Source organism: Onychostoma macrolepis, chromosome 21 (genome assembly GCF_012432095.1).
Source record: "Onychostoma macrolepis isolate SWU-2019 chromosome 21, ASM1243209v1, whole genome shotgun sequence".
Lineage (NCBI taxonomy): Eukaryota > Metazoa > Chordata > Actinopteri > Cypriniformes > Cyprinidae > Onychostoma > Onychostoma macrolepis.
Genome location: NC_081175.1, coordinates 29,196,571 through 29,224,569, shown reverse-complemented (window position 1 = coordinate 29,224,569; position 27,999 = coordinate 29,196,571). Strand labels below are relative to the sequence as shown.

General features: G+C 37.5%; 2 protein-coding genes and 1 long non-coding RNA gene across 3 annotated transcripts in view; 2 read left to right on the top strand and 1 right to left on the bottom strand.

Moving 5' to 3' along the window:
* The window catches only part of LOC131528208 (zinc finger protein 729-like), a 42,565-nt gene extending 35,309 nt beyond the window's left edge, over nt 1–7,256 (top strand). Inside the window, exons 6-8 of the mRNA XM_058757213.1 lie at nt 3,693–4,121; nt 4,162–4,554; nt 7,186–7,256. Coding sequence (XP_058613196.1) covers nt 3,693–4,121; nt 4,162–4,554; nt 7,186–7,215 — 852 coding nt within the window. The 3' untranslated portion in view covers nt 7,216–7,256. The remainder of the gene's footprint in view (nt 1–3,692; nt 4,122–4,161; nt 4,555–7,185) is intronic.
* A 7,956-nt stretch (nt 7,257–15,212) lies between these two features.
* LOC131529075 (uncharacterized) lies at nt 15,213–17,117 on the bottom strand. Its single transcript, XR_009267998.1, has 3 exons — nt 16,667–17,117; nt 16,046–16,114; nt 15,213–15,951 (listed from the first exon to the last, which is right to left on the bottom strand). It is a non-coding gene; the product is annotated as an uncharacterized LOC131529075 (long non-coding RNA).
* A 6,830-nt stretch (nt 17,118–23,947) lies between these two features.
* On the top strand, nt 23,948–24,965 carry LOC131528401 (uncharacterized). Its single transcript, XM_058757484.1, has 2 exons — nt 23,948–24,199; nt 24,318–24,965. Exons 1-2 carry the CDS (start codon nt 24,125–24,127, stop codon nt 24,963–24,965), a joined length of 723 nt encoding a protein of 240 aa, XP_058613467.1. The 5' UTR covers nt 23,948–24,124.
* Nucleotides 24,966–27,999: the final 3,034 nt, after the last annotated feature.

Here is a 27,999-nt window from a genome sequence, read left to right as displayed (position 1 = left end):
CACAACAACGATGCAAAGATGGTGTTTCTAGGTGCGAGAAACACCGTCTTTGATCAAAAATATAGTTGGGGATAAAATACCAAATGGACTCAGGGTTAGCTAGACATCTTTTAAGCCAATTCATTTAAAAAATATTTATTGTGTCAGAAAAATCTAAAAAAAAAGGAGAAATTGGGCAGTCCTGCCTAACACCACACAGTATATCAAATCTATTAGAGGTATTAAAATGAATAACAACAGAACTAAAATTCCTTTATAAATCATAGCAATGGTGTCAGCAAAGGAGTCCCCAAAACCAAACAACTTAAGAGATTTTAAGAAACTGGTGCTCAATCATGTCAAAGGCAAAATCGAGGAAAAGAATAAGACTATTTGTGTGCACAGAATCAGCATAATCAAGCAAATCCAAAACTAATCTTATAGCCTATTATTCAAAATATGACGGCCCTTTAAGTTAAGAGCGTATGGGTGCCTTTTAATAGTATCCCAAAAGTGATTCAACAGAAAGGCTATCAATGCCTGAAGATTTTCCTTTTTTCATCGACTGGAGTGCCTTCCATACTTCTTCACATTTTAACTCAGACTCACAATATGATTTCAAATCCTTCTCAATAGTAAGAATACAACACTGTATTTTATCAAGAAAGCTTTCACAACTATTAGTATCAAATTTAGAAGAGTAAATGTTGCTATAAAATTTTGTAATGAATTTAGATATCTGAACTGGATATTTACAAACTGCTCCATCAATATTAAGAGCTGAAAGATATTTTTTTTCCTTTCCATTTCTTTTTTCAAGCGCAAAGAAATAGCTAGAGTTCCTTTCACCTTCTTCTGGCCATTTGGCTCTGGATCTTATGAATGCTCCTTTGGCTTACTCTAAATAAAGTTCATTAATTTGGAAATTGAAATGTATTTAAATACAAATGACATTTGATTTTTCCCAAAGGCTTTAAAATACAAAATTGCATTTGTATTTCAAATAATTATTTTAAATACATGTATCTGAAATGCTGCCCATCCCTGGTCGTATTGTGAGAATAGCAGTATTATCTTTGAGATGCAAACGAGACGCTAATGGTCCTGGTCCTTAATGAGTGTTGATAGTCTGAGGCTCATCAATATTAACAGAGCTTTTGAAAAGACTCTTTATTTCAAGTCAATAGTTGCTGTTTTCACCTCATTTATTATGCTGATGCCTACAGATCTCCTGTAAATTGACACTTAAAGCTCATTTCATTGGAGAATCTGTTTATTTCTCAGTCAACCAGCTTCAGCAGATTATTGAGTTTTCTCAACTTGTCATTTTAAGTTTATACAACAAAAATTTGAGAATCTCCCAAAAAATAAGTTGAGCAAACTCAAAAATCTGCTGAAGCTGGTTGCCTTCAAATTTTAAGTTGGCTCAACTTATTTTTATTTTATTTTTTTACAGTGATTTAGCAGCAAGAAGATTGAAATAATTTCAAATAGAATCAAATTTAGTCTGATCACTTATTCTTTGATATATTTCAATAAGTATGTTTTTTCATTGACATAAAAACATGTTACACTGAATGTTAAAGGAGTATTATATCACCCATATTTGGACATTTTATAAGTTATTTGAAGCATTTAAATAGGCACTTTACTTGTATAGTATGATTTCTATGTATGTAAAATCACTTTTGTAAATTTAATTTGATGCAAACACTAAAAAGTCTTGTATTTGATCCTATAAAAACAAACTGCAATAGTAACAAACAGTAACTGGTATTGATTTAGGCAGATCAGCTCCTCCAACCAAACTGCAGTTCATTCAATGAAGCTCCGCCCCCTGTAATTCATAGTGCGTGAAGCTCCGCCCACAGCAAACACATCATCAGTGAAGCTCCGCCCACAGTAATGCACCAATAAATGCTGGAGTTTTCCCATCAGTTTACAAGTGCAGATGAGAGTCAAACCATCAGGAAGAAGTGAAATCTGCAAAGACTGAGTTTATTAAAGAGAACCGTGAGAACAGATTGATCCAGAACCCTGCAGGATGAAACAAACGGAAGAACAGAGAGGTTGGTGTTTATTCTTGATTCTTCATTCATTCATGATGCTGAAGGACATTAATGTTATAAAGCTTCAAGCAGTTCATCATATTTAGATAAACAGTTAAACTATGAAATGGATACAAATTTTCTTCGTGTTTTGGTTTTCAACAAATAGCTTTCATTTTGATTGCCAACTTCAAATCAATCTAAATGTTATTTTAGCTCTTTTATTTTATATTTATGCTGTAGTTATGTTTTTGCAACAATGTTACCAAAATTTGGGACATTTCTCAATATAGTTTACAACATTTCGTGTTTAACACCAAAAAGTAAATGAACTTTCCAGAATGGGTGACAGGGTTTTAAGCATAAATTAAGCAAAAGCTTATTCATAGTTACTGATAAAGTTGTATTTATAATAAATCAGGACTTAAAAATAGGATTTAATCATAGTTATAGAGATTATTTTTCTTACAGTAACTTTGGAAACAGGCTTGATGAATGCAGTCTGTACAGTTTGTGTAAAAATGGACTGAGATTATTTTCTTGTCCTCCCATGCTGTAGAATAATACTGTAAAGCTGCTTTGACACGATTTGCATTGTAAAAAGCACTATATAAATAATGGTGACTTGACTTGACTAGAAAAGAGCCCAAATGACGTCAAAATTTTAAGAAATGCCCTATTTATTAAAATGAGGAAAATTGTTGAGCGAATTCTGTAGGACACAGCTAATGCTAAAATTCTTAATTTAAAAACTTGATTTAAAAATTGTTGCATTTGGAATGCAGTGAAATTCACATGAGCTTATGTTTTCAGTCTCCCACATTCATATGCAGATGAATGGTAGTCAGTGGAATGAATGAATGAAATGGACTGACCCTTAATATTAATCTAAAAGTTGTCAAAATTGTAGCATTTTTGTTTGTTTTTTGTTAACATTAGATAATTTTAATCGAATATATTTAATAGTTCTCACTACAGAAACACTACACTACATGAGCATATAATGTTTTAAAAAGACTAACTGGAAGATCAATATACCTCATTGCACGTCCTGATTTTGCTGAGTAAGATGTGTTCCTAGGTCAACGTATTTTGTTGACCCTGGAACAACATTTTAATCCGAAAATATCCCTACACCGAAACCTAACCTTAACCATGAGTAATCCCTAATATCAGAGGAAATGATAGTGGAATGTACAAGCACCAAACACTGATTGTAAGCCTAAACTTCACAAAAACTGTAAACTGGTTATTCAAATCTTATTGGTTAATCACAATGTTGTTCCAGGGTCAACAATGATGTTGATCCAGGAACATGTCACACTTGGTAAAATCAGGTTATGTGTACCTCATTCATGCAAAGTTTCAGGGACATATAATTAATTTATAAAAATGCATCAAAATAATTGCAATATTTTGTAACAGTTGTCTATTTTCTGCTATTACATCTGGGCTCACTTTTATGTCTTTCAATCCATATTCCTGGCTTTGATTTGGGTTTACTAAAAAAAATTAACTTTTTTCCCCTTCATTTCAGACCCGATGGAAGAGAATGAGGAGAATGAAGAACTGAGTGAAGTGGAGGAGAAACATGTCAAACCTGAAGAAAAACCTCTGAGTCGCTCGAAAAGTAAAAATAAATTTTTAAAGGAAAGGAGAGCTGAGAATTCTTTCACCTGCCCTCAGTGTGGAAAGTGTTTCCCATACAAACAAATTCTTGAGATTCACATGAGGATCCACACTGGAGAAAAACCATGCAAGTGTTCACACTGTGACAAGAGATTCAGTCATTTATCAGGTCTGAAAACACATGAGAGAATTCACACTGGAGAGAAACCTTACAAGTGTTCACACTGTGACAAGAGATTCAGTCAGTCATCAAATCTGAAAACACATGAGACGATCCACACTGGAGAGAAACCACACACGTGTGATCAGTGCGGAAAGAGCTTCACATACAAACATCATCTTAGAGTCCACATGAGGGTCCACACGGGAGAAAAGCCACACGCATGTGATCAATGTGGAAAGAGTTTCTCATTAAAAAACAATCTTGATGTTCACATGAGAATCCACACCGGAGAAAAGCAGTACGCACGTGATCAATGTGATAAAACGGATCCACACTGGAAAGAAACCTTACAAATGTTCACACTGCAACAAGAGATTCAATCAGTCATCAAGTCTGAAATCACATGAGCGGATCCACACTGGAGAGAAACCTTACAAGTGTTCACAATGCGACGAGAGATTCAGTACGTCATCAGGTCTGAAATCACATGAGCAGATCCACACTGGAAAGAAACCTTACAAGTGTTTACACTGCGGCAAGAGATTCAGTTTGTCACCAAATCTGAAGAGACATGAGCAGATCCACAGTAGAGAGAAGCCACACACGTGTGATCAGTGCTCAAGGAGTTTCACTTCTAAAAGTCGCCTGAAGCTACACATGAAGATCCATGCAGTAAAGAAACCAGACCACCGTGTTTCGCTCTGTTACCTGCTTTATTCACTCACAATAATCATGGTAAGCAGTTCATCTCTATGTGCTGAGCAATAAAGTCTCTTCTGTGTAAGTTATTTTCCTAACAGCCATGATTGGTGACATGACATTTTGTTGGTTGCTTGGAAAGTAGTCAAGTCACCATTATTTATATAACGCTTTTTACAATGCAAATTGTGTCAAAGCATCTTTACAGTATTAAATAGATAAATAGAGTGTCAGAATAGTGTGTCTTTCTCCTCTGGCCAGATGAAACCAGCAGTTTAAATCTAGGCTGCAGCAGAGTCACATTGTGCAGAGGACTCATCTGGTTTCCGTGGTCTTGTCCCAATGGCCATCTAGGAGATGAGATCTTTACTGGAGATCTAGTTGTCCTAGTCTCCGCTGACATTTCAGCACTGTAGAGGTGCTGATCCACCATCTGATCTGGATACGGACTGGATCTGGTGGCTACGGTGACCTTGGAATAACAATGAAACAGACTAATATTAGTGTAGATGCCATTCTTCTAACGATGTAACAAGTACATCGGGTGTTATGGGAAGTGTTCCCAGTTCCGGCGGACCTAATTAATGCAGCCTAACAATCCTTTAACGGATTTGAATTATAGAAATGTGATAGTGTATTATGTGTAAGCCAGGCTAAAGAGATGGGTCTTTAATCTGTGTCTTCCTCCCGAACAGTGTTATGTAGATTGTTCCAGCGTTTGGGCACTAAATAGGAAAGGGATCTTCCGCCTGCAGTTGATTTTGAGCCGTAGTGTACATGAAGGACTATAATGCAATAAGAGCTCACTCAGGTACTGAGGAGCTAAACCATTCAGGGCTTTATAAGTAAGTAGCAAGATTTTAAGCTGTATACGATGTCTAATGAGGAGCCAGTGTTGACAGAACCGGGCTAATATGGTCATACTTCCTGGTTCTAGTAAGAACTCTAGCTGCTGCATTTTGAACCAGGTGGAGTTTGTTTATTAACTGCGCAGAGCAGCCACCCAATAAAGCATTACAATAGTCTAACCTTGAGGTCATGAATGCATGGATTAACGTTTCTGCATTTGACATTGAGAGCATAGGTCCTAATTTAGATATATTTTTAAGATGGAAAAACATGGTTTTACAAATGCAAGAAACATGTTTTTCAAAGGAAAAATTGCTATCAAATAGCACACCTAGGTTCCTAACTGATAATGAAGAATTTACAGAGCAGCCATCAAGTGTTCTAGGTTATTACATGCTGAGGTTTTTGGTCTGATAATTAACACCTCTGTTTTTGTTTTGTTTGTTTGTTTCAGAATTTAGCAGTAAGAAATTATTAGTCATCCAGTTTTTTATATCAACTGTGCACTCCGTTAGTTTTCCAAATTGGTATGTTTCATGGGGTCGCAAATAAATACACCATGTCTCCTGATGATATCTCCCATGGGTAACATGTAAAGAGTGAAAAGTAATGGTCCTAATAATGAGCCTTGGGGTACTCCATACTGCACTTGTGATCGATATGATACTTCTTCATTCACTGCCATGAACTGATGGCGATCAGATAAGTACAATTTGAACCATGCCAATGCACTTCCTCTAATGCCAATATAATTTTCTAGTCTTTTCAAAAGAATGTTGTGGTCGATAGTGTCGAACGCAGTGCTCAGATCCAGTAGCACTAATAGAGAGATACAGCCACGATCAGATAAGAGCAGGTCATTTGTAACTAATGAGAGCAGTCTCAGTACTATTATACAGGCTAAAGTATCTTATTATTATGAGAAAGTATCTTATTATTATGAGATATTAAGTCATAATTATTAGAGAGTTTCTCTTTCGCTTCATAATTACTTACATATTTATATGTTTTACTGTGGTGGAAATGGGCTTCTATACTTTGCCCTGTTAATGTGACAGAAGAAACAGATGAATACAAAGCAGTGCTGCACTACGTTCTGTTTCTGACACCCACTTTTTACAGAGAAGAAAGAGCATGTTTCATATTAGTGATGGAAAAGAGATTACAACACCTCTCTGTAAAAAAAATCTTTCACATTAGCTACAGTTGCTGTTTTAATAAAGGTGCGGTTACTTTTGTTTCATGTAAAATTCCAAACCTACAAGTCTTGGAATATTATTGTGCTTTGTCTGCTGAGGTGCTGGTGCTCATTCTGTAAAGTTTAACGGAGACTCACTCACTCTCTCAGGACAGATATTTAAGCCAAATACTCACATGAGTTCATAACATTTACAGATAACATTATAGATGTGACCTTGATTATTTTCAATGTTTTTGTGCACAGAAATGTTTTTCACTGCTTAAATTTGACATGACTGGTGGATGTTTTTGCAAACAGCAAACATACTTGATTAATATATAATCAGCTTTGTTGTTGATTATTTTCATGAATAATTTCATCAGTTAGCTGTTGCACCCTTAGTTAATTTAAGTTTGTTTTGGTCATCAAAACAATTGAAGAAAATGAGTATGTTGGTGTTGCTTTGACAAAGCCTGATGATCCATGTTATCCAGCATGATCGGAAATCTGGAGTTACATCAGTCACTATTTTCTTTTTTTAAATGTGATAAGTCTTACTGCAGAATCTGAAACATGTATTATACATTTTGGATCAATGTCTGTTAGAAACTAAACTTTTGCATTTTTGTTTTTGGCAGAACTGCCACGAGTGGCGAGAACAGGAGTGATCCAGAATAAAACATCATGATGCTGAAGAACATGCTGAAGCTCACTAGATTTAGCATTTCAACATTTTGTAAGAAAAAGTGAGGACATCGAATATCTCAATGAAGATGTTTATTGCAGCGTAGCAGTGACAAAGCACATTTGACTTTCTTCTTCTCTATAATAATTAAGCCATTTTGGGAAATGAGCATGATCAAACATATTATGGAGTGGAATCTGGTTCGAGGCAGACTATAGTATCTTACAATTTCATTTAAATTTGTTTCAAGATGATCTCGTCTTTAAAATCTGAGTCATCACCATATGGATGATTCCTACTTTTGTGGGCATTGAAAGAGGTATACACAGTAGAGTACTGATACTAATAACTGATTTACTTCCACGCTTTTCTTTTCGATTTGTGTTGTGCACTCAATATTCATTCCCATTTTATCGTCTCTATGATTGTGTATTAAAATTGTAGGGCTGAGTGAATATGGGTAGACCTATTTACTGCCCTAATACTTCAGAAATCTGTTTAAAAGTATGCATGTGATCTAAATGTGAACTGAAATGGCCTTCATCATCACAGGATGCTATTGCCTATCTAGTTTAAGGGATTCATTCAATATGCTAACTGAGGACTGTTGGGACACTCCAGTCACAGCATGAGAGTCGTTTACGTCTCAATGACACATTTTCTTTGCATGACATACAGTATGCTTTCAACTACATACTGTTTATCTACTAGTGTTTTCTATCTTGTAGCTATGCCATGTGTGGTCCCATCTGACAGCTTTTAAACTGAACTGAATGGTGGTGAACTTAATAGAGATATTATATACAATATAGGTACTATTGCTTAAACATACATTGAGGGGAATGTGTTAATGTTCTTCTCCCCCTCATTTGCCTCATCTTTTGGTTTCCCGTCAGCTGGTTTTGGTATGTGTATCCCACTCATGTTTCACAATGCTTTGTTCAGGGTATAAGAAGGAAAGGTAACTGTTGATTGAGGAGAGAGGCTTTAACCTGCCGCTCCCGCACAAACCTCATACTACAAGAAAGGTTTCTACAGCATCTTCTACACAGCAGTGCATTATTTGTTACAACTAAGTTTTCTATACAGTATGTTGTTCCATTCTACTGTCTGTACATCTAAACATGTAACTTAATAAATAAATTTGCCAGCTTTAAAGATTTTGAGGATCTTTCCTTTTATCACCAATATTGTTGAAAGCTAAAGTGACTGAAACTAAAAAAAGTTCTAAAAAAGAAGAAAAAAAAAATTTTCCACGAGCCCTCTGCCCTTACCTATCTATATATCCGTAGGTCCCGTACCGCTCGATGCCTCCGATAAATAAGTTTCCAATTGTTTAGCGAGTTGTGTCTTGTACGGTTTTGTGGATCATATCTAACTGGGCCTGGCTAACGTGGTTTTGTCTGGTGTGGCTGTACAATTTTTTATGAGTGCTGTCTTAAACTGTGCAAGGAGATGTCTTTCACTATTAATAACTTTTTGGCTCTGAGACAGCTGGCTCTAGTTGTAGACGGCCTTGTGTTGGTTCACATTAATAGCATTGATAGCATGGACTTTTGTTATACCTCATCGCAGCTGCATAACCTTAACTGCCCCTCCCATCTGGATATATGTACATATGAATGGTGTAAAACCCTCTGAATTACTCGTCGTCCACGCTACATCCATCGGTCTGCAAAACGTTGGTAGATTTATGACTGCAACTCTCTTTCTTCAATACCTGTGATCTGGTCGCACAGATCTATGCGTTATCATAGTAATGATGTGACTCTCCACCACGTACGTACTCTCATACCCTTAACCAGAGATATTTCTCATTCGCCAAGGTGTGCAACCCATGTGCCCCGCAGACACCACTGTGCCCTTTTGAACACTCGTTCCTTGAATGGCAAGGGTACACTTCTGAGTGACATATAATTGAGAGAAATCTGGATTTTATTTTTCAGTATTTTTAACTGAAACCTGGCAAACGCCTGATGACTTCGTTGAACTTAATCTATGAACCCCTCCTGGATATAGTTATCTGACAAAACCTTGTCTCACTGGCAGAGGTGGTGGTTTGGCTGTGGTATTTAAGAACAATTATGAAATGACCAAATATGATGTTCTTGATGTTTCAAGTTTTGAATGTCTATCATTTAAACTTGCTGGTCCTGCTCCACTTCTGATTCTGTTGATTTATAGACCCCCTAAACGTAACGCAAGTTTCCTCTAGAGTTGACTGAACTTCTAACTCTCGCCTGTGCCCAGCATGACAGAATCATAATGCTAGGTGACATGTTGATTCTGATTGTAATACTGCTTTGAATTATTTTGATATATCACAGCATATTGATTTTCCCACGCATTCACATTCTCATACTCTTGATTTGCTTTGCACTGTTGGTATTGACAATATTGGTGCTCAGGGTCATAAAATGGACATCTCTGATCATAAACTTATTGTGAAACCAAAAACTAAAACTACCATTTCTTACCGTAACCTGAAATCTGTAACCACTAACAATTTTTCTGTTGCCCTTGCTGCCTCCCCTCTCTCATCCGCATTCATTCCCATTTTAACGTCTCTATGATTGTGTATTAAAATTGTAGGGCTGAGTGAATATGGATAGAACTATTTACTGCCCTAATACTTCAGAAATCCATTTAAAAGTATACATGTGAACTAAAATGGCCTTCATCATCAAAGGATGCTATTGCCTATCTGGTGTAAGGGATTCATTCAATATGCTGATTGAGGACTGTTGGTACACTCCAGTCACAGCATGAGAGTCGTTTACACCTCAGTGACACATCTTTACCATTTGCTTTGCATGACATATGCTTCCAACTACATACTGTTTATCTAGGCTACTAGTCTTTTCTATCTTAAAGTAAATTTTGCATTTCATTTGGAAATCAAGGTCCCAGAGTCTGAAGGAAGAGTGGAGAGGCACAGAATCCATGTTGCTTGAAGTCCAGTGTGAAGTTTCCACAGTCTGTGATGATTTGGGCTGCCATGTCATCTGCTGGTGTTGGTCCACTGTGTTTTCTGAAGTCCACAGTCAACGCAGCCATCTACCAGGAAATTTTAGAGCACTTCATGCTTCCTTCTGTTGACAAGCTTTATGGAGATGCTGATTTCATTTTCCAGCAGGACTTGGCACCTGCCCACACTGCCAAAGGTACCAAAAGCTGGTTCACTGACCATAGTGTTACTGTGTTTGACTGACCAGCAAACTCGCCTGACCTGAACCCCATAGAGAATCTATGGGGTATTGTCAAGAGGAAGATGAGAGACACCAGACCCAACAATGCAGAAGAGCTGAAGGCCACTGTCAAAGAAATCTGGGCTTCCATACCACCTCAGCAGTGCCACAGACTGATTACCTCCATGCCACGCCGCATTGAGGCAGTAATTAAAGCAAAAGAAGCTCCTACCAAGTATTGAGTACATATACAGTAAATTAACATACTTTCCAGAAGGCCAACAATTCACTAAAAATGTTTTTTTTTATTGGTCTTATGAAGTATTCTAATTTGTTGAGAGTGAATTGGTGGGTTTTTGTTAAATGTGAGCCAAAATCATCACAATTAAAAGAACCAAAGACTTAAACTACTTCAGTCTGTGTGCATTGAATTTATTTAATACACGAGTTTCACAATTTGAGTTGAATTACTGAAATAAATGAACTTTTCCACGACATTCTAATTTATTGAGATGCACCTGTAAAAGTGCTTCTTCAAAGCGGTTTAAAAGCTAAGACAGAGGGGGCAGAGCAAATGGCTAGAGGTAGATTATTCCATAGCCGAGGACCGGTAATCCAAAAGGCCTGATCACCTTTTTGCTTAAATTGGGACCACAGTACTTTTTTTTTTACGAAATTCAGCTCTGAATCAAAAAATACACCCAGATTATTTGTGTATGGATGAACATTTCTAGAGAGAGGCCCCAAATAAGTAGAAATAAGGGGTGAAGAGCTAAGAGGACCAAAAACAACCACATCTGTTTTGCTCTCATTTAAGTGGTTTGATTCATCTCTGTATTAGTGCTAATTCATCTAAAGATGTTGTTTAATAATGTCTTTAAAAATTTGAAATTTTCAGGCTGATCAAAATATGTTGCTCGACAACATTTATTGATTTTTTATTTAAATGTCTGTGGGGGAAAACATCATCTGAAGTCTGATAGATTTGAGGTGATTTTCTCTCAGCTGTTGATCTGCTGTAATACTGATGATCTCCAGTAGAGAGCGACACAATACATTATTTCTACAACACATGTTCATGATCTGGCACATGCCAAATTTAAAGAGAAACAGCCTTCACTGTGACAGTCAGTGTTTGAAAGTTTGACTGCGAAAACTTCACTATTAAAAAATTAAGATGCATTTGTTTTTAGGATTGAACATTTTCTTCTAATACAATCCCTGTTGTCATGTTGTCATTCTGATATCAACCTTTAGACAAGTTACAAAACAAATGTTATGAAATGAGGTTTTGATTTCCACAACTGTTTCCACCTTTCAAAATGAAAATTCTAAATTTGATTTATATCAGATTTTTAATTTAGTTTTAACCATTCATGAGATGAAAAGCTCACAGTTTAGACAGAGAGTGTTATTAAAGGTCCGTGTACCTTCGGATAATTCGTTTTTTTATTTAATATTGAAATCTGAAAAATGAAAAAAACCGCCACATTTTTCGTTTTTCATTTGTTCAAACAAAACGAAAAATCAAGAATTCGGCTTCAGTTTTCGTTTTTACGTTCAGGGACAGAAAAGGGATAAACTACTTGAATATTCGATCTCTACAAGTGGGCGGAGTGAAACGCCCCTCTCCGCTGATTGGTCAACCAAACATTACAACATAATAATAGTCCTTAAAAATAATAATAATAATAGTCATCTGCTTCTACAGATTCTTAACATGTTTATTTCTGCTACATTTGGTCTCTTTCTCTTCATCAAACAGCCAGATTAACCAATGGCTTTTTTCATTTTTCAGATTTCAATATTAAATCAAAAAACGAATTATCCGAAGGTACACGGACCATTAAATGTCACCTTTATTTCATTTTCAATTTATTTCAACTTATAGCACACATATTGATTTGTATATGGAATGTTTCATTTCTAATGCTTGAAAAAATAAGCCATTCATGACCTTTATTAACCAATAGCATTAGACTTGAAAAATTTAATAATTGTGATAAAAAGTAAACGGATGATGTTACAAAAACGACAGCTAGTTTGATTCTTGCAAAACCAGTTTAGATCATACAAGACAATGACATAACTCGTGAATGTTTTTTTTTTTATGAACATAACAACTAAAAATCATTAAACATATCAGTGTTAAACTCAAAAATACATTTTCTCTACTTTCTCCATACTGCAAACAAAGAAATGAAACACCAGTGTCTGGTTCATGTGTGAAATGTGAAGGGAAGCTTAAATAAGATCTGCCAGTCTTAAAGTGATTGTGTCTTTTCAGAAGACTTTGATTAAACTGCTTGATTTTCAGTAAACTTTCAGTGGAGGGACAGAAATCTCTCAGATTTCATTTGTGGTACAAAGATTAACAAAAGCATGATGGGTTTAAATGACATGAAGATTAGTAATGATGACAGAATTTTCGTTTTGAGTTCAATGGAACTAACAAACATTGTTAGCTAACGATGCTTTTGGGAAATGCACCCCTGTTTGATCTCCTCTGGCACTGAGCCAAGACAGTAAACCAGAACTAGAATGCAGAGGCGTTTGCACAGTTGTTACTGTAACTTGACATACAGTCATGGCCAAAAATATCGGCACCCTTGCAATTCTGTCAGAAAATGCAACACTTCTCTCAGAAAATTGTTCCAATTGCAAATGTTTTGGTACTCACATGTTTATTGTTTTTGTTTGCACTGCAACAAAAAAAAAAAAAAAAAAACAACAGAAGAAAAGTCAAACTTGATCAAATTTCACACAGAACTCAACAATGGACTGGACAAAATTATTGGCACCTTGTCAAAATTGTAAGAAATAATTGCTTTTCTAGCATGTGATGCTCCTGTAATTTGTATTTAGACGCACATGTGGCAAGTAACAGATGTGGGTAATATAGTAATCACACTTGCAACCAGTTAAAATGGAGAAAAGTTGACTCAACCTTTGTGTTGTGTGTCACACTGAGCAGGGAGAAAGGAAAGAAGTGTAAAGAGTTGTCTGTGGATTTGAGAGAAAAAATTGTGGAAAAAAACATGGACAAGGCTACAATCTCAAGGCTACAAGTCCATCTCCAGAGATCTTAATGTTCCTGTGTCCACTGTGCGCAATATCATCAAGAGCTTTACAGCCCATGGCACTGTAGCTAACCTCCCTGGACTGTTGTTCGAACGGTTCGGGTTGTTCGAACGGTGGATAAAGAGGATTAAAGCAAGACTGGAGTTTATGTGACAAAACCACGATTCTTCTGGGAGAACGTACTGTGGACAGATGAGACAAAAGTAGAGCTTTTTGGTAGAGGACATCATGGCACTGTTTACAGAAAAAGAAATGAGGCCTTCAAAGAAAAGAACACAGTCCCTTCAGTCAAACATGGTGGAGGTTCAAAGATGTTTTGGGGTTGCTTTGCTGCTTCTGGCACTGGATGCCTTGACTGTGTGAACGGTGTCATGAAATCTGATGATTACCAAAGAATTTTGGGGCGCAGCGTAGTGGCCAGTGTCAGAAAGCTGCGTCTCCACCGGAGGTCATGGGTCTTCCAGCAGGACAATGACCCGAAACACACTTCAAAAAGCACTCAGAAATGGTTCCAAACAAAGCGCTGGAGAGTTCTGACCAGCAATGAGTCCAGATCTGAATCCCAGAGAACACCTGTGGAGAGATCTCAGAACAGCAGCTGGGAGAAGACATCCTTCAAATCTTATATGACGTGGAGCAGTTTGCAAAAGAAGAGTGGTCAGAAACTCCAGTAGAGAGGTGTAAGAAACTCATTCATGGTTACAGGAAGCGACTGATTTCAGTGATTTTTTCCAAAGGGGGTGCTACCAAATATTAAGTTAAGGGTGCCAATAATTTTGTCCAGTGCATTTTTTGGGTTCTGTGTAGAATTGTATCAGATTTTACTTTTCTTCTGTTTTTTTTTGTTTTTTTCTGTGTGTGTTGTTCCAATGCAAACAAAAATAAATAAATATACATGAGTACCAAAACATTTGCAACTGCAACAATTTTCTGAGAGAAGGGTTGCATTTTCTGACAGAATTGCAAGGGTGCCGATATTTTTGGCCATGACTGTATGTCAATATGATATTTGTCAGTGCACAGTAGGAATTTGTCGAAAGGGTTCTGATTTATAATAAAAGAAATACTAAGCTGGTATTCAAATACATGCAAGGTATTCATTTATAGTATTGGACTAGTGTGTGTTTTTCAATGAAAAGGTACTGATATCTAGAGAGCCAGAGACTGATATACTGTAATGGTTATTTACGTTGGTGGCAATCTAATTTCAGACTTACTTTACACTGTATTTATTCAATTCACAAAAGCTGTTCTTTTTGCACTGACAAATGAAAAAGTATTGACTTTGTCCATTATTTATGCTTATTATTTATGCTGGACTGCTAGCTATTGGTGCAGAATTAAGATCATTTTAATGTTCAATGTCATTTCATGTTCATAATATATTTAGTACATCAAGTTATACTATATGTATGTATATATATATATATATATATGTGTGTGTGTGTGTGTGTGTGTAAAATCTAAAAATAAAACTAATTTAGTCTATTAATTAATGCAACAATAGTTTCTCAATGATACTACAATATCACTGATAATGAAAATATGTTCTCTTAGTATTAAACTAAACTGTACATGAAGTTCACAGATAGAAAGAGGGATCTGGAAGACAAACAAAGTCACAAGTCAGGATACAATGCATTTATTGATGTATTAATAACATGACTGATGTTATTTTAATCCAAACAGTGCAAAAATAAATGGTGCAAGACGATTAAAATGAGATGTAAAACTACCTTAAATATGTATACAGTACAGATATGATCAAAGTGGAGGTCCTTCACAAGGGGATCATCATGTGTCTTAAGTCTTAACTGTATAAAGTGATACAGTAACATATAACAGTGATTACATCAGAGATTACTGTAAAACAGTCAGATTAATTCAGAAAAACATGTACTGTATAAACATATACACATCCATACATACATTGCCTTAATATGAACTTGTCTCGCTGAGTCTGGTGCAAACCAAAGAACAGGAAAACTGATAAAATACAACTGACCTTCAATGCAACACTGCTATTAGTTACATACATTCATGAATACTATATGTATAGTAATACTGAATAATAGCGTAAGACAGTTGAGCTTTACTGTCATGTAGAGACATACAAAGGAACAAACTATCATATCTCACAGTGTTTCATTTAGAAACATAAATGCACATAGCCTATATAACAAAGAGATAATCTAACTGATCATATAAAAGTATAAGTACAGTTTGATCACAGACTGCAAAAGAAACATTCAGAGAAAGCAGTGCAAATGCAAATAGTGCAAGTGGACATTCAGCACGAGGAGAAAATATATAAAACAAGATTAATTTAAAATTAGATATAAAACTGGTTTAAATATGTGCACTGTACAAATATGATTAAACTGAGTCTGTAAGTGTGTTTCGAAGAATCTGCAGCTTCAGCGACTGAGAGTGACGATGGAAAGGAATAGCTGCTTTAAAAAAAAAAAAAACACTCATAAATATTTCTACATCAGTTCTACAGTTTGAACTCTATTTATTCTCTGTGTGTTATTAATATCCCACCTCATCTTTGAATATCTCTCTGTGAAACATCAGATTGAATCTCTGCAGGTCTGTCTGAATCCTGAGGAACTAGAAATCACAAACACAAACATCTGATTATTTTCATGTATAATAGATAAATGTTAATATTTAAGATCAGTTTTACGAGTGGTGCACCGATCAAGACATTTGCCATTATTTTAACATTAAGATCAGCTGATTCTGATCACTTACATTTATTTACTTATTTATTTAAGGATCATGAAGCCCCTCTTGCCACACTTTTTACAAGTTCATATGCTGAACAAAATGTACCACACTCTAAAATTTCGAAATGAAATTAAAATCAGTTATGAATAGTTCTATTGTTACTATCACAGATCACTGTGAAATCAATCAGTAGCCTATAGGCTACACCAGAGATCGCATGCAACAACAACATGCTCAAAAATAACACAGATATCTCAGAGATCTGTTACAAGCTCCAAACTGCTCCAGTGAGAAATATTAATATCTATGATTTGTTTGCTCTTTTGGCATATTGTAATCCAGCTGATTAAGATTATTACCGTAGGCTATATAAACAGACCTATAGGCTCTCAAATATAGTCTTGTTTTATCCTAAATGTCATAAACACTCACAGTTTGGTCGATCATTGTCAATGCTGTTCAGTCTGACTCGCTGCAGCATCTCTCTCTCTCCTGGTTCAGTAGATTGTCTCTCATCCTCTTTTCTGGTTGTTTTATCACTCATGTAGTTAGTGATGGTCTCCAGAAGTTCTGCCATGTATTAGATATTATTAGATTATAAAGTCAGTTTCCACTGCAGTTCTGAGGTCTCTGTTGCTGCTGCTGCTGCTGCTGTTGTTGTGCTGTTTTGTTTTGTTTTTTTAAAGGTAGGCTGCTACTATTCTGGTTATGAGATTTGCGTGCAACAGACCAAATACATATAGGCTATATATAAATGCATCACTCTGTATGTAGAATTGCATATGCATAAACCCCGATCGTTCTTTTGGCCTTTAGTATGACGTTGCCTGTGAGCTTTACAGTTTCACTTGTGTTTCACTAGTGATCTGAACACGCCCACATAAAACCATAATGAGTGAAATCCAGCACAACGTAGAACCGCAACAGAGACAGATAAGGGCAGAAACGCAGAAACCTCGATGAGGTAGGGGGAGACCAGGGCAATTGTAACTGGGGCAAACTGAACACTCAATTCATCCAACCAGAAACAAGCTAGAGAGGTGACACTTACAGTTTTTTTCAGCTGCTTACACACATTTTCAAAACTTTACACACAAATCCAAGAATTGCACACACAAAATACAAAACACCTCACATCTCTTGCAAAATGAGGCACTGCATTCAAAATATCACAAACACATCTCAAAAGCAAAAAATTGTCTTACGTTGCCAACACTTTCGCCATAATATTATATTTTTGGATATATCATATACACACAGTTATTCAAAGCATAAAGCTCTTCTTTCATGAGCTCCTGTGTGCATTTCTGTACAATATTGAAAGTAATTGGCAGAGATATGAAAAATTCCATGAAAAATTCATGGTAAACATGAACGCAAGATTGAAAACAAACTTCTTTTTTTTTAACTGTAAGCATTCGTGGTTCTGAATACAGTATTACACAGTAAGAAAGAAAGGAAATACACTGTTTGCATCCATTGTTCAAAACCTACAGTTTTTTGCTTACAGTAAAAAAAAATAAAAAGTTTGTTTTCAATCTTGCGTTCATGTTTACCATTAATTTTTCATGCAATTTTTAATCTCTCTGCCAATTACTTTCAATCTTGTACAGAAATGTACACAGGAGCTCATGAAAGAAGAGCTTTATGCTTTGAATAACTGTGTGTATATGATATATCCAAAAATATAATATTATGGCGAAAGTGTTTGCAACGTAAGACAATTTTTTGCTTTTGAGATATGTTTGTGATATTTTGAATGCAGTGCTTCATTTTGCAAGAGATGTGAGGCATTTTGAATTCCGTGTGTGCAATTCTTGGATTTGTGTGTAAAGTTTTGAAAAAGAGAGGCAAAGTTTTGAAAATGTGTGTAAGCAGCTGAAAAAAACTGTAAGTGTTGCTTATGGTACTCCCCAAGTGTTTTATTCCTTAATTTAATGTACTATAGAGTACAGTGCAATACAGCAAACAACAACAAAAATAATCATTCTGCCCCAGCATCCCGTCTTTGGTCTGGGACGGGGCAGAGAACCTCTTCAACATCACAGGCTTTACTGACCCTGGCCAGACAGCGGGGGTAAAATCCTAAGTAAGTATTTGTCAATGAACATATTAGTGCCATCAGAATGAAAAGTCCTTGTGTTATTGTTCACAAACAAAATACTTAGTCATGTTGTCAATATAGCAGTGCTCTCTGTTAGTATTACCTGATGTAAACTATGGCAACAGTTTGGATGACAGTTACTGTATTGAAATTCAGAAGGCGGCACTTCTTATGTATGCCATATATCCATTTAAAAAGTACAAATGTACACATTACTGTATGCAGGATACTGACTGAAAAAGACTGGATATGATTCCCAGTTACACTTTTACTAGTGGTCTGACCAAAAAAAAAAAAAAACCAAAAAAAAAACCACACAATGTCATTGTGAAATAGAAAAGAAAAAGAAATATGGGCAAAAAGGCCAATATAAAAATTAGAAAGTCCACTGCCAGAATTTGTAACTCTTGTGTTGTCTTCTGTCTATATATGTTTTCCAGTTGAAGGTTCATGAGATGTATTTCAGAGAACTGGTTTGTCATTGGTTGATCTATATTCTCTTCATTAGTGAAAGTCAAGATTCACTTGAACAATTCATGGCAAATTTATGAAAAGTCTAATAGCAATGTGTAGAAAATATGCTTGACAGTTTATGACAGCTAGATCAACCATTTTGCATTTACAGTTTTTCTTGATTGCTAAAGCACTATAACCAGGCTTTTGAACTAAAATTTCAAAACCATAACGCCATTTTTCAAAAAGCACACCCATTTCCCTAAACTATAAACTCTGTTCCCCTGCTTTAACACATGAGTCAGATTTGGTGAACTGTTTCTGCAAACCTCAAACTCACAAACACAAAACCCTACATTTCTCAGTGCTTAGAAAGCACTAGCATTCAATATTGTTCACTCAAGTGGAAACACTAGGAGTCAAAATTTACCACACATAACGGGCCAAAATCAGCTTACAGTTTATTCTCAGTGGCTTGAGTACATTTCTCGAATCAGAAACTTACTTGTTCAATCTCCACATCATTGAGTCACTTGTGCACATAATAAAAAGTTTCTCATTCTTTTGATCAAGTTGCAGTTGCTTTGGTATTCATGCAACTGATTATGTACATTTGTCTGTGGTTTCCTACATCATCAGTTGCTCTTGTCATGTTGCTCAAAATGTGTTATATAGTTCTCTGTGCTATAGTCTCACCCCTCAAAACATCTAGTCATCTAGTCACATCTTATAAGTCATTACAGTTTCTGCCTATTGATTACACCCTAAAACTGAATGCTTAGACCAGGGGTGTCAAACTCAATTCCTGGAGGGCCAGAGCCCTGCACAGTTTAGATGCAACCCTAATTAAACACACCTGATCCAACTAATCAAGTCCTTCAGGCTTATTTGAAAGCTACATGGTATGTGTGTTGGAGCAGGGTTGGAACTAAACTCTGCAGGTCTGCGGCCCTCCAGGAACTGAGTTTGACACCCCTGGCTTAGACCAAAGCCTCAATACCTAAACTTCTTGTAGCATACCTTAAACACAGTGTAACCATAGCTTAAACACATTGTCAACTTTGCATTTTGTTTGCAATTCTATAACACACTTATTGCAAAACACTACACACGTTTTCTTACATTAGACACTTGTTCAAAAAACGAAATCACCTGTTATCATTGGGAAAACACTCTGCTCAAAATGCAAAACTCATCTGGCAATTGTAGGTACTTACATACACACCTGAAAACACTTGCACAGAAAACAGAACACCAATCAGTCTGAGCCAAATAGGCCTCAGGTAAGCCATTTTGAGAGCTTTGCCAAAGCACTGACTGTCAAATTACCGCACCGTCCAACCAATTGGTTCAACACAGTCATCAGTTCAAGTTCAAGTTGAGCTTTATTGTCATTCTGCTACATGTGTGGACATATAGTGGAACGAAATGTCGTGTCTCGCAGGACCACGGTGCTACATACTAGTTAGACATGAGATACACATACAGCAATGCAAATTAACCATCTGACTATACATATACTATAAATACTATAACTACTATACCTAGTTGACTACACATACACAAACTGAGACTGTACAAGAACTTTACATAAATACTGTACATGAAATAGTGCTAAAGAGATATGTGTACATGAAATTGTGCAGGAAATATATATTTTTTTACATTAAATTGTTCAGAAGAGAGATTTTGTGGGAAGCAGCGCATAGTGCAAAAGAGTTAGTAGTGCAATGCTCCAGTAAACATTATTTTATAGTGCAATATTCAAGTAAACATATATTATCTTATTGAGTCTTTGTTGCAGGGAGTGTTTATAGAAAGTGTCTAGTGTGCATATAGTGGGACGAGTGCATTACTACAGGTGGTTTGTATAGCCCACTCACCTGTGTGTAGCACACCCAGAATTGCACTTAGGAGAAATTTGTCAATAGTTATTTATAGTTGGGGGGCTGAGGTGTTCATGGTTTCAGAGCGGGACAGGGAGATTGGAGTTAAGAGCTCTCACAGCCTGGGGAAAGAAGCTGTTGAGCAATCTGACAGAACGAGCTTTGATACTCCGGTACCTTTTTCCTGATGGCAGGAGCTGGAAGAGGTTGTGGGAGGGGTGGGTGGGGTCCTTCACGATGCTGGAGGCCTTGCTGGAGCATCGTGCAAGGAAAATGTCCAGGATGGAGGGAAGAGGGGCACCGATGACCTTTGCAGCAGTGTTCACTGTCCGTTGTAGGGTCTTGCGGTCAGCAGCACTGCAGTTCCCATACCAGACAGTGATGCAGCTGGTCAGCACACTCAATGGTGCCCCTGTAAAAGGTGGTGAGGATGGGTGGAGGGAGACTTGCCCTTTTCAGCCGACGGAGAAAGTAGAGGCGCTGTTGTCCCTTCTTGTTGAGTGACGTGACGTTGGTGGTCCAGGTGAGATCCTTTGTGATGTGCACCCCCAGGAATTTAGTGCTACCGACTCTCTCCACGGTTGAGCCGTCGATGGTCAGTGGGGGGTGGTCAACAGAGTTTCTCCTGAAGTCCATCACAACCTCTTTTGTCTTACCCACATTGAGGGACAGGTTGTTAGCACCACACCATTCAGCCAGCTGTGCCACTTCCTCTCTGTAGTGCGTTTCATCGTTGTTGCTGATGAGGCCTACCACAGTTGTGTCATCAGCAAACTTGATGATGTGGTTGGAGCTGGACTTGGCAGTGCAGTCGTGGGTCAGCAGCGTGAAGAGCAGCGGGCTGAGCACACAGCCTTGTGGGGCCCCTGTGCTCAGTGTGGTAGTGCTCGAGGTGTTGCGGCCGATACGGACTGACTGAGGTCTTGCAGTTAAAAGTCCAGGATCCAATTACAGAGGGAGGTGTTAATGCCCAGCAGGTTTAGTTTGTGGATGAGCTGTTGTGGGATTATTGTATTGAATGCTGAGCTGAAGTCAATGAACAGCATTCTAACATAAGAGTCTTTCTGTTCCAGGTGAGTAAGAGCTAGGTGGAGAGTGGTGGATATTGCATCGTCCGTGGAACGGTTTGGACGATATGCAAACTGGAATGGGTCCAGCGTGCTTGGGAGACTGGACTTGATGTGATGCATGACTAACCTCTCAAAGCACTTCATCATGATTGGGGTCAGTGCTATGGGACGATAGTCATTCAGACAGGACACATGTGACTTCTTTGGTACTGGGATTATGGAGGTGGATTTGAGACACGTGGGGACGACTGCCTGGCTCAGCGAGATGTTGAAGATGTCTGTTAAGACATTTGTCAGCTGTGCAGCACAGTCTCTCAGTACACGCCCAGGTATGTTGTCAGGGCCCGCAGCCTTCGTGAGTTAATCCTGGATAGGGTCTTCCTTACATCGGCTGGGGAGAGACAGAGTACCTGGTCGTTTGGAGATGTGGGTAGTTTCTGTGCAGGTGTGTCGTTCTGTATCTCAAATCGTGAGTAGAAGTGGTTGAGTGCCTCTGGTAGGGATGTGTCATCGTCACTGGCCTGTGGCGGGCCTTGTAGTCAGTGATGGTCTGGATGGCTTGCCACAGGGTCCGAGTGTCTTTACTGTCGCTGAAGTTGTTGTTGATTTTTTTAGCATACTGATGTTTTGCCTTCTTGATGCCATGAGACAGATTGGCTCTTGCTGTTTTGAGGGCTGCTTTATCTCCTGATCTGAATGCTTCATCTCTGGTCTTTAGCAGCCCACGAACCTCTGCTGTCATCCATGGCTTCTGGTTGGCGCGTGTGGTGATGGTCTTGGTGACTGTCACATCATCTATGCACTTTTTGATGTAAGCAGTCACAGTTTCAGTGTACTCCTGCAGGTCTGTGTGGTTGTTGTAGGTGGCCGCCTCTTTAAACATGTTCCAGTCTGTGTCCTGGAAGCAGTCCTGCAGTGCTGAGGTGGCATTTTCTGGCCATACCGTGATTTGCTTTTGAACCGGTTTGGTGAGTTTCAGAAGTGGTCTGTATGCTGGGATTAGCATAACAGAGATGTGGTCCGAGTACCCGAGGTGGGGGCGGGTTCAGCTTTGTATGCATTTTCTCTATTGTATAAACAAAGTCCAGTGTGTTATTTCCCTTGTTGCAAAGTCCACATGTTGGTAGAACTTTGGCAAAACTGTCTTTAAGTTTGCGTGGTTGAAGTCACCGGCTATGATGAAAAAGCCGTCGGGGTTATTTGTTTGTTGTTCGCTGATGGCGCTGTACAGCTCGCGAAGCGCGTCCTTTGCGTTTGCACGGGGGATGTAAACGCGACAATAACAATGGCCGTGAACTCCGCGGCAGATAGAACGGTCGACACTTCACAAACATAAACTCCACCAGCGATGAACAGTGTTTTGATACTAACGCAGCATTGTTACACCATTCTTTGTTGATATACACACAAGCCACCGCGAGTCTTACCAGACAGTGATGAATCTCTGTCCGCTCGGTAGCAGTTTAGCCCGTGCAGCTGAATGGCGGAGTCCGGGATGTTGTCCTTTAGCCATGTTTCAGTGAAAACAAACACACAACAATCCCTTGCCTCATGCTGTGTAGACCGACTGAGTTGAATTAAGTCCAGTTTGTTTTCCAGAGAGCGAACATTTGAGAGCATGAGTGTTGGAAGATGTTGCATCAGGTGTGCAAACACTTGTTTGCTTAATTGTAGTCACACCAATCAGGTGTACAAGCACTATAAAAAGCAGCAGGTGAGTTCACCAGTCTTCAAGCACAATGGAAAGAGTCAGAGAAAGAGTAAGATGAGGAGGAGGAGGAGGAGGAAGAGGAATCAACAGAGGAAGAGGAAGAGATGGAGGCCATGCTGGAGGAAGAGGAAGAGGAAGAGGAAGACAAGAAGGTGCTCAAAGAGGACCAAATCTGACAAATGAGATCCGCGCAACACTGGTTGACCACGTTGTCAACCACGGCCTGACGCTGAGGGAGGCTGGACTGCAAGTACAGCCAAATCTAAGCCGATACACAGTGGCAAGTGTGATAAGAACATTTCGGAAAATAGGTATTGTAAAAATATCATCATATCAAAAACATCTGCACGGTTTCAGTAACTGCTTACAGTACTGTATTCTATGCACTATCAGCACTTCTGTTACCTTTTCCTGTGAAATTACTGTACTATTGTATACTGTTTTTTTTTTTCTACATAGGATTGAGGGTCAGGAACAACAAGGGGGAAGGCCTCCTATGTTCACAGAACAGCAAGAGAGGGAGATGGTAAACATGGTTTTGGCCAACAATGCTATAACACTCAATCAGCTCCAAGCTAACATTGTCAATAACCATGCCAGTTTCAACGATATCCATCAGGTCTCAACATCAACACTGGCACGCATCCTAAAAAAAAACATATTCAAATGAAGCAAATATATCGAGTGCCTTTCGAGCGCAATTCCGAAAGGGTGAAACGACTGCGGCATGATTATGCAGAGGTATGTATTCACTTTAGCAGTGTGATCTTGCATACTGTCTCATAATCTTTTACTGTACTGTAATATGTATATTAGATCTACACTGAACTACACAATTGTGCCTGACACTGTTCTTCAGGGAGTTTTACAAATGGATGGAGAGGAGATCCAGCATGAGTTCATTTACGTAGATGAGGCTGGGTTCAACCTGACGAGAACACGAAGGAGGGGAAGAAACATCATTGACCACAGGGCTATAGTCAATGTCCCAGGGCAACGTGGGGGTAATATAACACTCTGTGCAGCCATTACACAGAATGGGGTCCTCCACCGCCATGCCCATATGGGCCCTTACAACACAGCACTCATACTTGCATTCTTGGACCAATTGCAAAACATAACAGCAGCAAATCAAATCGATCATATGCAATACATTGTTGTCTGGGACAATGTGTCTTTCCACCGCTCTGCTCTGGTTCAGAACTGGTTTCAGCAACATCCACATTTCACCGTCCTATATCTTCCACCATACTCTCCATTCCTCAACCCTATAGAAGAGTTTTTCTCGGCATGGCGGTGGAAGGTATATGATCTCCGTCTCCAGGCTGAGGTACCCCTCATCCAAGCCATGGAGGAGGCCTGTGACCAGATGGAGGTAGCAGCAATGCAAGGATGGATTCGTCATTCAAGACGTTTCTTTCCAAGGTGTCTTGCTAATGACAACATTGCCTGCGATGTTGATGAAATTCTCTGGCCAGATCCAGCTAGGCGAAGACACAATGTCTAGTTTTTTTTTGTTTGTTTTTTTACAGTAAACTTGCAGTACAATACGTAAAGTGACATTTTGTTACAGTATTATGAATCTCCATGTCAACATTTTGGGCGTGTTGAGAAATAAATGAGTTTCTTCAGTCTGCAACATTGGTCTTGTGTAGTGTTTGGTGGGTTTACATTATATTTGTACTTTGTTGATGGTAGCCTACTCTAATCATAGGGAAGTAGAAGTGCTAAAAGTGTTTTAGGTTTATCACAGTAGAGTGTAACTCGTGCAAACAGAGTATAGTTAATGTGAAACGTGTGTTTCATATGGCAACAAAGTGTGGTTTTTAAACAGAAGTGTATAGTTTTTACAAGAGTGTTTAATTATGCAAAGGATCTGTAGTGTTTTGATTATTGGGTGTGTGGTTGTGCTAATTGTGTGTAGTGTTTTGAAAACACGGGCCCTGTTTTGAAAATCGTGCTTAAGCAATCCAAAAAAACTGTAACTGTACCATACAAAAATGGGTAGTGCTGTGAAGTATGTGTAAAGGAATACCATTGTGATGTTACAGTACTGTGTACAGTTTGAAAGTACAGTATGTGAAAAAGAACCTAACCAATGACATCTTGTGGTGGCATTTTCTACAGAATGGTTGGACGACCTCCTCAAGGTGGAAGGGAACGGCTCTTCACTCAACAACAAGAGCTTGCCATCATTCAAATGGTGCAAGAAAATAATGCAATCCGACTTCGTGAGTTGCAACAACGCATAATTTCAAATAGAAATGTATTCAACAATATCAACAGGATTAGCATTTCTACACTAATTTGAATCCTACAGAAACATAACTTCAGAATGAAGCAGCTGTACAGGGTCACAACAGTGTCAGGGTCAAGGATCTGTGCCATGATTATGTGCAGGTATGTGTCACTTTACTTTACAGACTATATATTGTGATGTGGGAATGAGGGTTTATGCTGCCACCTGCCTTGCCTGTAGCTTCTAGTTTTTGTCTATACTGACCAACCCAGCCCCTACTTGTGTGAAAATATAGACATCCCAGGTGAAAAAGACGGAGTATTAAATATATTAAAGATGTACTTGAAATTCAAGTAGTATGTTTATAATACATTTGTATTCCCAACATGCTTATTTGAAGTGCATTAAAAATATATTGAATTGCATTTTAACATATTTCTAAAAAGTATACTAGAAGTACTTTTGTATTAAATATATGCTTAGTTATACTTCTAAGAAATATGCTAAACAGAAGCATACTTTTAATGTATTTCTAAAAAGTATAGTAGAAATACTATGTTAATAAATATATTCTTAGTTACACTTTTAAGGAATATACTAAACACAAGCACGCTTTTAGTGACGTTTTAGTATATTTACAAAAAAAAAAACACACTTATGTTACTCTTACTTAAAATATATTTTGTTTGTACTTTGTGTAAGAACATAACAAAATGATTACACTTTTAGCAAGTTTTTAATGTACTTTATATTGCAGTAGGCCTACACATGGTTATATTTTAAATATTTATGTATTTATAATTTTAATATTTGGAAAAGTACAATATTTTGAAAAACATTTTTAACCTTTACAATGTACAAACCTTTGTCAAATATTATTAACCATTGCAATATATAAAATATGTTGTTTAATATGGGTTATGCTACTTTGGTTGATTAGGTTGTTGTTCATTACATGATACATTAATTGTAATAGGTGTTTATAAATTTGTTCAAGCTTGACGCCTTTATTTCTAATATATATTTCTGAAATTCCCACAAGGATTTCAACATCATATCTGAATTAAAATAAATAAATAATTAATAAAAAAAAAAAAACACGTTTATTTGTGTTTAAATTCAAACAACACAGACTAAACCTGATTGGTTCCAGAGCCATTGAACGTCTCTGATTGGTTCGTATGATAATGAGCTCGCAGCAGAGAGCTTCGTAAATCAAATATGATGTGCGTGCAAATGTCCCTTGAATGTGAATATAAGTCTAAATTTAAACAGTTATATTATATAGAGTGATCGTGTCTCTTTAGGGCGCTTGGAGGAAACCACACAATTCATATGGATTACTTTGGCGATGGTTTTTTTTGCGATGAACTTTTTGAAACGTGAACATCTTTGATGAATCTTTTCATCGGAGGGACATAAATCTCTCAGATTTCATTAAAATATCTCCGCTTTTCTTTCGAAGATGAACGAAAGTCTTAGATGGTTTGGAGCATCTTAAAGGTGAGTGATGACAGAATTCAAATTGTTTTGGGGGAACTATGAAATTAATTAGAAAATATAGCGGTATGTTCTTATTTTTACCAGCTTCTGCGAGCGTGTATGGCGTCTGGCTTCGGAACCTCACTGTGACTCTTCAGGTAAGATTTGTATTTAATTAACGTTATTATTTGTCTGTACCAGTCGTGTTTTTGACACATGCATTGGCAGAAAAAAATAAATAAATGAATAAAAAATTAGTCATTATAACGTGTACAACATTAACATTCTTTTATTTGCAACATGAAGTGTATTTATTTCTGATTTCCTGAACAATTTGGCTTCATTGTAATGAGGTTAATGATCTTTGAAAAACCATGATTATGAACATACAGTTACTTTGTCTTGAGCTGATCAGCAAACTGTGGTAGTGTTGGTTGATTGGTGTCTATATTTGTTCAAGCTTGACAAACTTATAGACTTTATTTTCTAATATATATATTTCTCATTACAGATAAGAACAAAGATTAAATTGTAAGAAGGGTTGCTTATAAGAGAGCATACAGTACATCTGAAACTGCTGAGGCTGGTAAGGTTTTTGACTATATTTCTGACCAGGTACATTGTTCTGTCATTCTTAAATAGAAAACAAATCATCAATCATCATTTGCCTTTTTTTGTGCATGTGAGAAATATTAACATTTGTTGTTTTTCAGATCAGCTGCTATAGAAGACAAACTGAGTGCAGAGACAAGCAAAGGAATAGTAAGTATATTTTAATATCGTATCACCTCTGTTATAGAGATTTTTGAATCAGGCCTAA